Source organism: Musca vetustissima, unplaced genomic scaffold (genome assembly GCF_032173495.1).
Source record: "Musca vetustissima isolate MV318-11 ecotype Yass unplaced genomic scaffold, APGP_CSIRO_Mvet_v1 utg6038, whole genome shotgun sequence".
Lineage (NCBI taxonomy): Eukaryota > Metazoa > Arthropoda > Insecta > Diptera > Muscidae > Musca > Musca vetustissima.
Genome location: NW_026880962.1, coordinates 257,341 through 272,138, shown reverse-complemented (window position 1 = coordinate 272,138; position 14,798 = coordinate 257,341). Strand labels below are relative to the sequence as shown.

The following is a 14,798-nucleotide window of genomic DNA, read 5'->3' as shown; positions in this document are numbered from 1 at the left end:
AATGCCTTTGGGCCACTTGTTGCGAGGTAGTGTATCATCGACTATAATTACGACATCTCCAACGCTGGGTGGTGGAACCTTTTCGAACCACTTGCTTCTTCGTACCAACATTGGACCATATTCGCGTACCCATCTTCTCCAGAAGTTATTTGCAAATTGCTGGGTTTGATGCCATCGTTGTCGCAGATCGTAGTCATATTCGCATAGAGGTTTATCCCCTGCTGCTGAGCCTAATAATAAATGGTTTGGTGTAAGTGCGTCGTCTTCCACTGTATTTAGAGCCACAAATGTTAACGGGCGAGAATTGATGATAAATTCGACTTCATAGAGCGCACATCGTAGGGTTTCGTCGTTAAATTTGAAGGTTGGACACATTGAGTACAGAACTGATTTAACTGAACGTATCAAACGTTCCCATGCTCCGCCCATATGCGGGGCAGCTGGAGGGTTGAACCGCCATTTGATAACATCATATTTGGAACATAGCTTCTTGAACTCCAAATTTCGTCTTTCTTCTTGGAGCATTCTCTCAACAGATTTAAAATTAGTGCCGTTATCGGTAAATATTTCTTTGGGAGAGCCACGTCGACTAATGAAATTTTGAATGCACATTATACAGGAGCTGGTGTCAAGACTATGAGCCACTTCGATGTGAATAGCGCGAACCGTTAAACATGTAAACAGAACACCCCATCTCTTTTCTTTGTGCCTGCCGACTGTGACATATAATGGGCCAAAGAAATCGATTCCGACGTAAGTAAATGGACGTTCAAAACTGGACACTCGGGCTGACGGTAACGCTGCCATTTGAGGTGGACATGGTGCCGCTGCTAAATTTTTGCACTCTTGACACTTGCTTCGTACATTCTTGTAAAGTGCTCTCAATCTGGGAATGTAAAACTCGGACTTAATATTTGACATCACTGCTTCATGCATACAATGATGAAATGTTTGATGGTAAAATCGAACCACCAAAAACGTTACGTAATGACCATTGGGTAGAATTATTGCATTGTTGCAATTTAACATCTCAGCTCTTCCTGAGACACGTAAAACTTCGTTTTCGTCTAAGTATATATTCATTGGGTTCAATTTGCTGGTTTTTTCTATTTGCTTCTTATTCTTGAGGCACCATATTTCGTCAGGAAAACCACATTTTTGGGCAAATTTGTACAAAATATGTTTGGCTTGCTGGACACATTCGAATGTAATATTTTCTGGTAATTTGCTGCTACGGACCACGGACTTTAACTTCTCCATATAATGTAGAAATAGCGACAGTGCTTTGTAAAGTCGTCTCCAGCATGAAAAATACTCAACATTTATGGTGAACGTATGTGATTTCGAAATATGTAGTAGACAATTACGTACATCTTCCTTGGTTTGCGTCAATACGGGATTTTTCGGCCAAAAACTGTCATCTTCTTCAAGGAATTTTGGACCACTGAACCACATATCGTCATTACAGGACCCATTTTTTGTCGCAAAATCGGCTGGATTCAATCTCGAGGGCACCCAATTCCATTGGGTAATATTTGTAGACTCTAGAATTTCTCCAACTCTGTACATGACGAATGGCTTAAAATTTTTCGGATCCATGGACAACCAGCTCAGTACAGTTTTTGAGTCCGACCAGAAAAATATTTGTGTGCATTGAAGTCTCGTTGCTTTGACTATTTTGTCTGCCAGTCGCACTCCGGTTACGGCCGCTTGAAGTTCCAATCTCGGAATCGAAATTGGCTTGAGAGGAGCCACTTTGGATTTTGCTGCTACTAGACCGATATTGACCTCTTCGAGATATCGTATGCGAAAGTAGCACACTGCTGCATATCCGTCTTCCCCAGCATCAACAAAAGTATGAATTTGGACGTCTTGAGTGAACTTCAACAGCTTGGAGTAACATCTCGGAACTTGTACTTTTGATATTTTCTCCAAATTGGACAACCATGAGGACCACTTGCTATATAGTTCGTCGTTTAATTCATCGTCCCATCTAATTGCTGACCGCCAAATTTGTTGTAGTAGTATTTTCAATCCAATTGTGTAATGGGAGATGAACCCAAGCGGATCGAATATGGACATCAGAACTTGGAGAACCTCCCTCTTGGTAGGGACCACATTCGACTCGAATACGTTTCTCGAGAGCCGTGAAAATCTGCAATTATACTGAAACACATCATTATTGGATTCCCAATACATACCAAGAATTTTTTCAATAGCTCCAAACGTATTCTTCGTCTGCTCTCCATCGCCTAATTTTTCTTGTACCAATTTTGAATTTGACACCCAATTCCTCATGTGGAAGCCACCGGCAGCATGTATCATTTTAACTTGCAATGCTAACTCTAGGGCTTCTCCTTCACTTTGTACACTGTCGATAAAATCATCCATGTAGTGATACGACTCAACTGCCTTAACTGCTCTGGGATAATTTTCCCGAAAGTCGTCCGCGTTCTTGTTGCGCACAAAATGAGCAATACATGGGGCACAGCTAATTCCAAAGGTTAACGCTTTCATCACATAAACACTGATTTTGTTCACGTCACCATCTTCGAACCACAAAAATCGTTGAGCGTGCATGTCTTCATCTTTGACGTTGATCCTATGAAACATCTCTGCAATGTCACCACAGACGGCAATTTGGCCAACTCGGAATTCGATTAACACATTAAATAGAGACGTAAGCAAATCTGGACCACTTATCAAGTAATCGTTTAGTGACTTATTATTGGATTTGGCTGCTGCATCCCAGACCAGACGAACTTTACCAGGCTTATTTGGGTTAAGAGCCACAAAAATAGGAAGATACCAAGTGCGACCAGGATAATTATTAATTTCGGAGTCAAAAACCTTTCTTGCGTATCCTTTTGAGAGAAGCTTGTCGATTTCCGTCTGCATAGTCTGCTTTAATTCAGGATTTTTCTTAAACTTCCTCATGAGACACTTTAATCGATGAACTGCGACATTATAGCTGTCAGGTAATTGAGGATCACTATCTTTCCAAAGTAGATTCACTTCAAATCGTCGATCTCTCTTTACACAGTTATTCTCCAAAATATGCATGGCTTTTTGATTCTCGATTGACAATATATTTTTCGGTTGAGACACATCCAAGGAAAAATATTCTTTAACTTCATCATGCAAGATTTGGTAACGACGTTCACATTCACAGGTGTGTATATTCAGCGAAGCTATTTTACCAACATCCGTGCCACTACCTTGAAGAGTCCATCCAAGTCGAGTCTTCGTTGCAATAAACTGGTTATAACCACCTTCACGAATTTTCATTGGGACTGCTACTCGCCAATTATTAATGCCAATTAAAATCGTCGGCTTGGCGTTGACGTATGAATCGACCGGCAATCCTTTTAAATGCGGATTATATTTCACCACTTCTTCAAAATTTAATGTTTGCTTGGGCAATTCAAGGTTCTTCACTGTTCTAACATCATGCAGCACAAAACGAGAATCACTTTTTACACCAGACACTTCAATATTTATTTTGACCGAATCATCTTCAGAACGAGTTGTGTTGCCTGTCCAACGTAATTCCAGAGGTTCCTTCTTGCCCTTAATTCCAAGTTTATCAAAGAATTCGTTTTCCATAAGAGTCACAGAAGAACCTTCATCCAAAAACGCAAACGTTGTCACTGAGCCACCATCATAAAAAACTCGAATCGGCAAAATTCTAAAACATGTCTTCTCTTTATCACTGTCACGATGAGAATTTACACTTCGGCTTTGTTCAGTTGGCACGAAATTATTTGAACTCGCATTTAATGAGGACTGATAGTTATGCAACAATGGATGATGCTTTGCTTTACAACCACCGATTTCACAAACTTTATTGGAAAAACATTTTCTGCGATGTGAATTTAGGCACTGGCGACACAATTTATTTTCTTTTACTATTTTCCATTTTGCTTCCAAGTTTAGTGATTGAAACTCGCCACAACTCTGGATTTTATGAACTTCGCTTTTGCACGAAAAACAAGTTGGTTTCCTTGGGTCACTATGCTGATGTGCATTCACCGATGCTCCTTTCTTGCTCGTTATTGGAGACACGACTTGGCTGGCAGCAGCGGCTATGCTGTAAATCCAATCACTGAACACTTTCACTATAGGAACATTAGAATCTTTTTGATGCATAGCCCAACTTAATTTATGATTATTCGGCAATTTCTCCACTAATGTTTTAACTAACATCGGATTATTTAAATGAGCCTTCATATCACACGCTTCCATTGTAGAGCAAATATTTTTAATTGTTAAAGCATATTCGATTATGCTATCAAGTCTGTCCTTCAATGGTGGAATCCTCATGGCCTTGTCGATCATGCCATCTAAAATATGCTCCGGACGACCAAAACACATTTCCAAAGTCTGGATAATTTCACCCACCATAGAAGGAATCAATAATTTGCTTTTCACCAACTCTTTAGCACGACCACGGAGACACGACTGCAAACGCATTAAATTTTCACCATCAGTGTAGCCTGCAATCTCAGTACTATTTTTGAAGTTGCTGATGAACAACGGCCAATCCTCTGGGTTTCCATCAAAATTCGGCAAATCCTTTGGTATCACTTGCCTTGCTGCAATTTGAGCTGCTGTTGGTTGAAATGTTGTAAACGTTTGAGAAAAGGAACACGATGGCTGGCTTGCGTTGCCTTGGGACAGAATTTTATATTTCTTCTCCAAATATTGCCTTTGTAACTCTTTTTCCTCTTCCAACATCTGCAGCTGCAACTGAGTCTGAGACATGTTGCATCGAATCACATCCGAATGGCCGGAATTCTCAAAATGGCGATCTTGATGAAAATTTTTAGTTACGCTGTTTGAATATGTCGACGTCGTTTTCGTCAGTGACATAGCTGTCGTTTGAGACATTGCTGTTGGTATTGATGACACAGTATTGGAGCCATGTTTACTTGTACTTTGGTTAAGTGCCTTTTTATATGCACCTTTTTCAAAAACGGGATCCATTTCTTTTTGTTGTTGTTTTTGCGATGTACCAGGTTGCGCTATATTGGCTGGTGACGATGAAGCCTGCCTCCCGGCGGAGAAATCAGCGGTATTATTTACTGCTGGAATATGCATTTCTTCACACTCGTTACCTTGGGCTACAGATTGGTCACCACAGCACGAACAACTCCAGCTTACATTTGCAATATTGCTGTCTACTTTAACACACTCGAAATGGAACCACTTGTCACAAGAATCGCATTGCACCATACGCTCGGTGTCTTTTGATTCACATTTGTTGCAATTATAATCGGTTTCTGACATGTCGTCAAATTATTGAAACACGATTAAAAATAATATTTAATTAGAAAATAATTTCTTTATTTTCCCGAAAATAATTCCTTTATTTTAAATGCGATGCTTTATCAGCGGTTTTTTTTGATTTTTCACAGCTTTCAAATTTTCTATTATGAGCCACAAACACTGGTACACTCTCTTTGAAATAATAAATTTATTACTGAAACCACGGTAATAATTTACAGCACTCGCGGGAATTATTTTGATTTTGCTCTGATGAACTCTTGTTAAATAGTTTTTTAAAGAGTCAAATTGTTTTTAAAGAATGTTGAGTTCGGTACGCAGAACAACTTTCATAGTCGCCCACTTTAAAGTAAAACACTTTGAAAATAATTATTCACATAAAATGTTTATTAATAACAAAAGTTTATGGCGCTTTAAAAACAATTTGCTCGCTGCGTATTCAAATTCGAACTAATTATTGTTATATCTTCGTTGCCCTTTGAAGCTACTTGTTTTCGTCCACTAGACATTGCCGTTATTAAACAATAACAACATACTAATAACTTTGTGCATGTATGTGTACACATAGCAAAGGGCCACATAAATAAAGGGCAACGAGAAGATAAATAGAGATCAATGCAAAAGTGTATTGACTACATAAAAGAGGAATAACTCAAATTTGTTGAAGTAAATAAATAACAAAAAAGAGTAAATAAACAGTGGCGGCGGCATAAATTCGTCGCGTGTACTCTTTACGTGGTGCAATTCCCACGGCTCGTTTCTTTAATTCCTCTGCTAGTTGCATGTGAATGTTGGTTTTATCCTTTAAACTCGTTTCATACTCCTGTATAGCTTGTCGCAGCTCTTGGATGTTTTGTAAGTTTTTCGAATGTCTCAGCTTTTGCAATTCGTCAATTTGTTTGAGGGCTGGTACTCGATGTGCCTGCCATTGATTTTCTACGGTAAGGCGCCTTTCCCGTGTTTTCTCTATCAGCACCTCTAGTTTAGTAATATTTTCATTGGGATTTTCCAATATAACGCATGTTCGTTCATGTAATTTTTGATCTTTTCGCAAGTTTTCCATTTCTGCTACAACGCTTGTTCGTTCTAGGCGTAAATTGTTGAGTTTTTCATTGCAGGCTTGAAGTTCCCGCACACACGATTCATTAGTTTGTTTTAACTCTTCAACATTTTTAATAAGATTCTGGAGAGGAGTGGCCGGTATTGATTCTGTTTTGCGATCAGCTTCTTCCACGTTTTCCGTTCTGCTAACATCAATGGCTTGCAATGAAGGTATTATTGCATCCGGTTTATTAATATCAGTTATACGTACACCATGTAGACTTTGTGCTGGGCTATATAAATCGATGGCACATTTATGTAAAACCGAACTTACCAGATCACAATCAGCTGCTGTGGTCTGTTGAAATATATTTGGAGCTTGATAAAATTCCTTGGACTGCAAATCGCCCTCCACTTGTGGAATGTGTAAATTTAAGTGGGGTAAAAAGTCGACTGTAAGACTACTATTCCCATCGGATTTTCTATTCGCTAAACCACGACAATACTGCGGAACCCATGGTGCTTTTAATTCCCTAGATATATTCGTTTTAATTTCCTTCAATAATATTTTGTATTCATTTCGTTCTGATCCACCCTCTATTGCATCCAATGAATCATTTAGTTTTGGTAATTGTTCGATTAGGAACATAAACAGCCGTCTGGTATCTACAACATTCGGATAGAGAAACGTCTGATATCCAATGTCACCGCGATATCCACATGCAATACACGTCTCCGCCAGCGTAGATGCAATGGTAAATCTTTGAGCCATATTCATATTTTCAGGCAATGATTTGGGTAGAACTACATCCGGCTTAATTTCCTGTAAACATCTTGATACTGACCGCACAAGTAGGTCTGGTGTAAAATGGTTCAAGCCGAAAACGTCACTATCATCAGTTTCTAGTTTGCATCCAATTTGTTTTAATGAATGTATAATAATTTTGTCAACTTCATCCATTTTGAAGTCTGGAAAGTTTACAAAAATTCGCAAAAACAGTGGCCTTCTCTAGCTACCATATAGAAACACAATAAAAAAGGTATTCACTTTAGCACAGCTGACTATACGATTAACTGTCAAAGTAAATAATTGCTACTTGGATTTGACAAGCAATGTTGCCAACTATGAGAAATATTACTAGATAAAATTTTAAACACAAACAATTGTTCGCCCAAATAAATTTATAATTCTATTATTTATTTTATACGAATTTAACTTTTGAAGTGAATAAAATCGTACGCATACGGATGAATTTATGCCATTTACAGACGAGCGTTGTTCGCTCTCTCATTCGTTGTTCGACCCTTAATTATGAAGTTATTACTTAGTTCCCCATACAAAATTGTCTGAGCGAACACCGACTTTTGTACATTGTTTAATTCGAATCACTCTCTGAATAACCAAGAAATTTGTCCCTTCCCTAACAATTGAGAGTTTTTATCGAAAATAAATTAATTTTGACAGCATGAAAATATTTATAAAATTTTCAATTTTTTTCAGTAAAATTGAAAATGATGAATGAAAAGTAAAAAATTGTATAGTTTTTATATATGCAGCAGAATGTAAATTTTTTAATCTACATAATGTAGCGTACAAAACAAGAAACAATTGTGGGGAAACTTAAACAAAAGATTCTACAATTTTTTATATGAGACATTTGAATTAAGAAAATAGAAAAATGAAAATATAAAAATAAAAAAAAAACATTTTCAGAAAAAATGGAAAACATGAATGAAAAAGTAAATAGCTATGGGTTCTTACAATATTCAGGATAAAGAGAATAATTAACCCTACGGCCAATAACCGGGTACATTTGTACCTTTTTTTGAATAAAATTGCTGTTAAATTTTTAATAATGGAGATATTTGGATCAAATTTTGTGGAATCATTCTTGAGGTATTTTAACACATAATCGAAAAAAAAAATTATAAATATTTTCCATATATATAATTTTTACAATTTTTTAAAGTTATTACCTACGTAGATCAATAACCGTGGTACATTTGTACCCATCCAAAGATAGCTCTGTAACTCATTAAAAAATTGGACTATCGTGAGGTTTTTTGTTTTAAATTAGTCTATACGGATCTGGTCTAGATGTAGGAACTCAAAATTATATATACATTAAAATAATATATATTTAAATCCATGCTTAAATGATAATCTATCTAAAACAATCATAGTAAATTCGTCATAGCTTTCGAATGGGTTAAGCTTTTTTAGTTATTTTTTATTGGGATCTTATTTAGGTGTTCATCAACCCCTCTGCAAATTTTGGTGGCCCTAGACAACATGGGGTCATCAGGGTGACTCGTGGAAGTCAGAAACTACCCTGGTTTTCCCTTGGCATACAGGGACAAAAACAGGGACAAGGTTGATGAACACCTAAATAAGATCCCAATAAAAAAAAATAACTAAAAAAGCTTAACCCATTCGAAAGCTATGACGAATTTACTATGATTGTTTTAGATAGATTATCATTTAAGCCTGGATTTAAATATATATTATTTTAATGTATATATAATTTTGAGTTCCTACATCTAGGCCAGATCCGTATAGACTAATTTAAAATAAAAAACCTCACGATAGTCCAATTTTTTAATGAGTTACAGAGCTATCTTTGGATGGGTACAAATGTACCACGGTTATTGATCTACGTATACTTTTTTGGTTATTGACCGTAGGGTTAATAATACACTCAAATAAGTTGAGATTTCGATGTAAAAGGAGAAACAAGCTATTTGAAAAAGAAAATTCTGATGACATGTGTTTAAGTGGGGAATATGAAAATAAATACCCAAATAAAAGAAAACACAATTATATTAGAATTTGTCCAATAGAATATTGGCGTTTTATTGTCGTAAACAATATTACCTTTTTATTATAATTTGTGTTGGTATGCTCTGTGCAAGCTTAGTGGACGAAATCCATCAAGCGTAGTTTGAGACTTTTTCTAGACAGACTGATGCAAAGGCGGGCGCGTAAACCAAACGTCAGTGATTTGACTTTGACAGCAATACTTTGCCCCGAATGCGCAAAGTTGCAATTTAAGGTAGTAAGACAAATAAATAGAAATCTGAATATTATTCTTAATTAAACATTGCCGCCGCCGTTGCAACATCCCGCTATGTTGCAAAGATAAAAGAAATATATTGATCTCAATAAAATATTGAAATAAAAAGGCGTTACCGTCAGTAGTGGACATTTTAATAACTTTTTTCTTTTCATTTTTTTCAAATATATTTATGATGTGCAAATTAGCGCTCGTAGAGCAGCGAGGACAATAGAAGATTGACCTCGAAGGCAGCATAAAATTAGTAGTTTTCGGTTGACTGCCGATTGGAATCCATTTTCGATATATCTATAGTATTGTAAGGTGCAAGGATCTAATGTGATCCGCTCTATGAGCATCACCGACAACGTTTTAAGGTGCAAGAATTCATGCTGATCCACTCAATGAGCATCAACGTTAATCTTTTAAGGTGCAAGGATTCAGCCGATTCACTCTATGAGCATCACCGTTAACGCTGACAAAGCTATAGATAGTATCGAAAATCGAAGGTAGTAGATATGCAGCAGCTTAATTAGTTGTAGGCATAGGCCAGAGAAACCATGAGCATCATAATTTTAAATTGTTTCATTCCTAGACTTGCGGACGTCATCCTCAGTAAGGAATCTTAAAAATCTTACTTATATTTCCTTATCTACGAGAAAGAGAGAAGATTTTAATGTTTAGAGGGAACAACTTAACCACAGGTCGTATTTCGAGATTTGTGAAACGGCCTAATAACCACGAAGTGGCAGGAAGTTGTTCGTGTCGATGTGCCACAGATCATCCGTTCCAATATCGCGTTTTATACCGGAAGTATAATGATTAATTCAACTAAAACGATTGTTGTAAGATCAACTGTTATTGCATGCTCTTAAAACGAGAGGTCGATATCTTTTAACAATACCTAGATGACGGTGGTATCGATTTATTTAGGTTTGCTCCGGCTCTTCTCAGTCGGCACTCTCAGCGGTGTGCATAACAGAGACAACAAGAAATTGAGTTATTAATGTAAAATAAAATTCAAAAAAAAAAAAGATATAAATTGTTGTTGCGTTATTTTCCAGACAGCGTTGTTTTCTGGTATCCAGATGTCATTGGATACCTTTATCGCCCACCCTATGGATTCCTGTATGAATCCCCTTTTTGGGCTCCCACCATGGTGAGATGCCCCCAATACCTATATCGACTTCACCTTAGTTTACATTATCCCCTTATATAGTTGATTAAAACATATTGTTATGTTTAATTATTTTCATATTTTTTAATTCATAAATTCTTTTCATATTTATTTTCTTTGATATAATAACATTAGATCGTATAATAATACATAATATTATATACTACATAATGATAATAAAAAAATTAATCTGAAATCTATTTACTTGGGTGTCAATCGACAATGTCAATAATGGAAGTACATACAAATTTGAATTACATTGGTATGTTCATCCCAATTCAAGTACCACTGTGCACTATATTGTATACTAGAGGATATATATATATATATATATATTTATAAAGGATATATTTATAACCTATCGAGCTCAATGGTGTAATTATTTATCCTTAAATTGTTCAAATAAAATTGTATACGAATAGGGATAAACATTTGACAAAATTATAATTTCGAAGAAAATATTTTTATAAAAATTTAAATCCAGAATAATAACTATATAAATATATATAGGGGTTAATATTTAATATTTAAATTCAAAATGTTCACAAATTATATAAATTCAATCATTCAAATTGAATATGTATGTACGTTTATATATGTATGAGTGTATGCATGTATATTACAAATGTATGCTCATATATACATACACCTATAATAACTGTACATATATACAATGTTTATTATATATCATTATATAATTATATTTATTTTTTTTTTTGTATTATATACTATTATATATTATATATTTTTTTTATGTGTGTATATATATTAATATATATACTATATATATGTATGTATATTAGGTACGATACTATACGAGGGTATATATATAATTTATAAAATAGATATATCTAATATATATATAGGAATATAAGTATGCAATTACAACTAAATTTGCTTTATAACACGAAAGAGTATTCAATTTTGACATTAACTTGATTTGACAGATTTAATTTTGATGTAATTCTAATGAATTTGGAGAAGACAAAGAAAACGGTGGAATTTCGTGTACAAAATGGCGGGAATTCTCACTTTTATAAATGTTATTTTCAAGTCTAAACAATTTAGTATTTTAGGAGTGTATTTGATCATTTAAATTTATGATGGTTTTGTTCCAAAACTCGGCTGACCGTCGAGTAACAAATAAAAAAAAAATGTGGCCCCTAACCTCCCGGTCTGTGACTGGTCGGATAGGGTACCAAACGAGGACAAAAAATATAAGTTGACGCAAACTGTCACTTTTCCAGGTGTGTACTTACAGTTGGGGAATCGATACCAAACCTTTACTGTAAGAGTGACTTGTCTGATGGAAGGTATTCGTTGATGCCGATGGTGGTTCTGACGATGGCTTCGTATATGATGAAGTCCCAAAAATTGTGTGTGGCGTTCAAAAAAAATTGTCCAAAGAAATTTTAATGTCGCCTTCGGTGTGGTTATACCAATGCCAAAAGGAAAAAAAATAATGACGGCAACAGTTGGTTTTTGGTGTGGTAATTTTCCACTGTATACCACAGGAGGGTAATAGAATTCCTGGGCCGGGATAAGCACGTGGCACTCTAGGTACACCAGATACCGTTAAGGCAACCGTTATAACTACCGCTCCAAAAAAAAATCTCTGGAAAAAAAAAACACTTCTATACAAACTCGCTAACTTACATTGGTGTGTAAGTTTCACCAAAACCTACCCACAAAACCGCTTACTTTCCGCAAAAGTAGTTTATTCCAACAGGAGGGATAAGAAAAAAAAATAACACTCCACTTCCAATTATTTAATAGGACTTTGCACCGGTATATAACTTTGCACTGTAGAATTTGTTGTTGTGGTCTGCCGCTACGTCTTACTATTTCGAATTACACTTTTAGAATGACGCCAAAATGGCAATCGGTGCGAAAAGGAAAAATGAGTAAGGGCACCTTAGTCCGAAACTTGCATAAGAATATGCAAAAAGGAACAATCGACTAATCGATGTCATGATCGATTATTGACTGATGACAGATGGGCTATGGTAGGTTAACACGAGGGTGACATAACAAACCCGAACACGTTGGTGGAGGCCTGCCGGAAGCATACTGATTCGGGAAGTCAACCGAAGAATAAGAGAAGTGGGGAAGAACCGCGACCCTGATAAATCAAAACGAAAGCCGGGAGAAACTATTTCGTCGGTACCATATGTTGCAAATCTTTCGAATGATAGACCCCTAATTTCTTTCCCTGAAGGTCTTCAATTTCGTATAGTGAGGTCCCTACCTTCCGGACAACTCTACACTTCACAAACTTCTGACACAACTTCGAATTAAGATGGCGGGAAGCGTCACTCAAAATGAAGTTCCGTCTCAGTATTTCCTGCCCCGGTTTGAAATTAACTTCGCGCGATCGTGTGTTGTAGCGTGCGGCGGATTTTTCAAAAACATCGTGCAATTTATTTTTAATCCTGTCTCGAACTAAATGTAGAATGTCATGTTTCGTAACTATATCTACCGTACCGTCTTCTAAAATTCCAAGTTTGTGTGCTAAATCGTACTCACTCGCGTGTGTTATCATGTGTGTTCCAAATAGTGAGAAATATGGTGTAAATCCGGTTGATGTGTGTAAAGTGGATCTTAAAGAACATTCGATTGCGGAAAGATATTTATCCCAATCCTTTTGATCCTCCGAAACGTACGATCTGATCGCCGCGATAATTGTCCGATTGACCCTCTCGGAAGCATTCGCTTGGGGAGAGTACGCCGCGTTTCGAATCTGTTTGCAACCATACTTCTCTAAAAATGAAGTGAACTCAAAAGATACAAATTGTTTGCCATTATCAGAATGGACTAATTGTGGCACACCAAATTTGTGAAAAACTTCAGACTCTAAAAATTTAATGACATTTTTCGAATTTGCTTTGGCCATTGGTTTCAAAAGAACAAATTTCGTCAAGTGATCTAACACGATGAAAATAAATGTGTTGCCTAACCTCGATCGTGGAAATGGACCAATAAAATCAATAAAAATCTTTTGCCATGGCCTGTCCGTAACGGTTTTATTGCCCATTTTGGCTCTTAAGATTTTATTTGGAGCTTTTGTCTCCTTACAAACAATACAACGATTTACAAAGTCTCGTACTTGTCTTGCCATCTTAGGCCAATAAAAATATTGTCTAAGTGCAGCTATAGTTCTACCAATACCACAATGACTCTTTACTATAGACTTATGTGCATTCTCAATAAGTGATTCGGTTAAACCAGTAGGAACCCAAAGTTTCCAAGTGAAATTCTCATGAACTGGATTGCCATCCGAAGGAAGAGTCTTCTTGTAAACGAAAGAATCGACAATTTTTAAATCGGGAAGTTTATCCTCGTTTTCGCGTATCACTTCAATCAACTGAGTATACTCCTCATCTTTGAATTCATCAGATTCTAAATCAATTAAAGGCTTTTCGGAAATGAACATATTTATTTCATCCATATATAAACGAGATAATGTGTCGGCGACAACATTTTGCGATCCTTTACGATGCTGAATATCAAAATTGAAAGCTTGGAGCTTCAGACTCCATCTAGCCAAACGACCACTGAGATCCTTCTGTCCCATCAGCCATTTTAAAGCACTGTGATCCGTAACTACGGTAAAAGGCATAAGTTCTATAAACGGTCGAAATTTCTTAATGGCACTGATAACCGCTAAACATTCGCGTTCAGTGACACTATAATTTTGTTCAGCCTTCGATAACTGTGCGGAATGAAAAGCTATGGGACGTTCCAGACCTTCAGCGTTTAGTTGGTACAAGACTGCACCGATGCCTAGATTGGAAGCATCGCACTGAACATAAAATCTCTTATCGAAAACGGGATGACTTAAAACGGGGCTAGTAGTCAAAGCTACTTTCAATTTATTAAATGACTCAACCGCCTGTCCATCGAAACAAAAAGGTTTTCCTTTCTTCAAAGTGCTTGTAATTGAAGCTGTGATTTCGGCATAATTCCGAATAAAACGCCTAAACCAAGAAGCCATACCTAAAAATCTGCGAACTTCGCGAGTTGTTTTAGGAATTGGTATATCCGTAATACTATTTATTTTGGAAGGATCTGGCTTGAGTTTACCTTCACCGACTATATAGCCTAAATATCTTAACTCTCGACGACAGAACTTGGATTTTCTTAAGTTAATGGTCAAATTCGCTCTGGACAGCATCTCTCCTACCTTGCGCAACAGATTGACATGAGTCTCAAAATCTGGCGAAACGACTAACAGATCGTCA

General features: G+C 36.4%; 1 protein-coding gene across 1 annotated transcript; it reads right to left on the bottom strand.

Moving 5' to 3' along the window:
• Positions 1-5,938: 5,938 nt before the first annotated feature.
• LOC133326952 (coiled-coil domain-containing protein 22 homolog) lies at positions 5,939-7,288 on the bottom strand. The gene has a single exon (XM_061535561.1). The coding sequence runs from the start codon at positions 7,286-7,288 to the stop codon at positions 5,939-5,941; it is 1,350 nt and encodes a 449-aa protein (XP_061391545.1).
• Positions 7,289-14,798: the final 7,510 nt, after the last annotated feature.

Bases quoted from the DNA above. Each gene is read 5' to 3' on its own strand.
- LOC133326952 (XM_061535561.1), bottom strand. From the start codon at position 7,288: ATGGATGAAGTTGACAAAATTATTATACATTCATTAAAACAAATTGGA.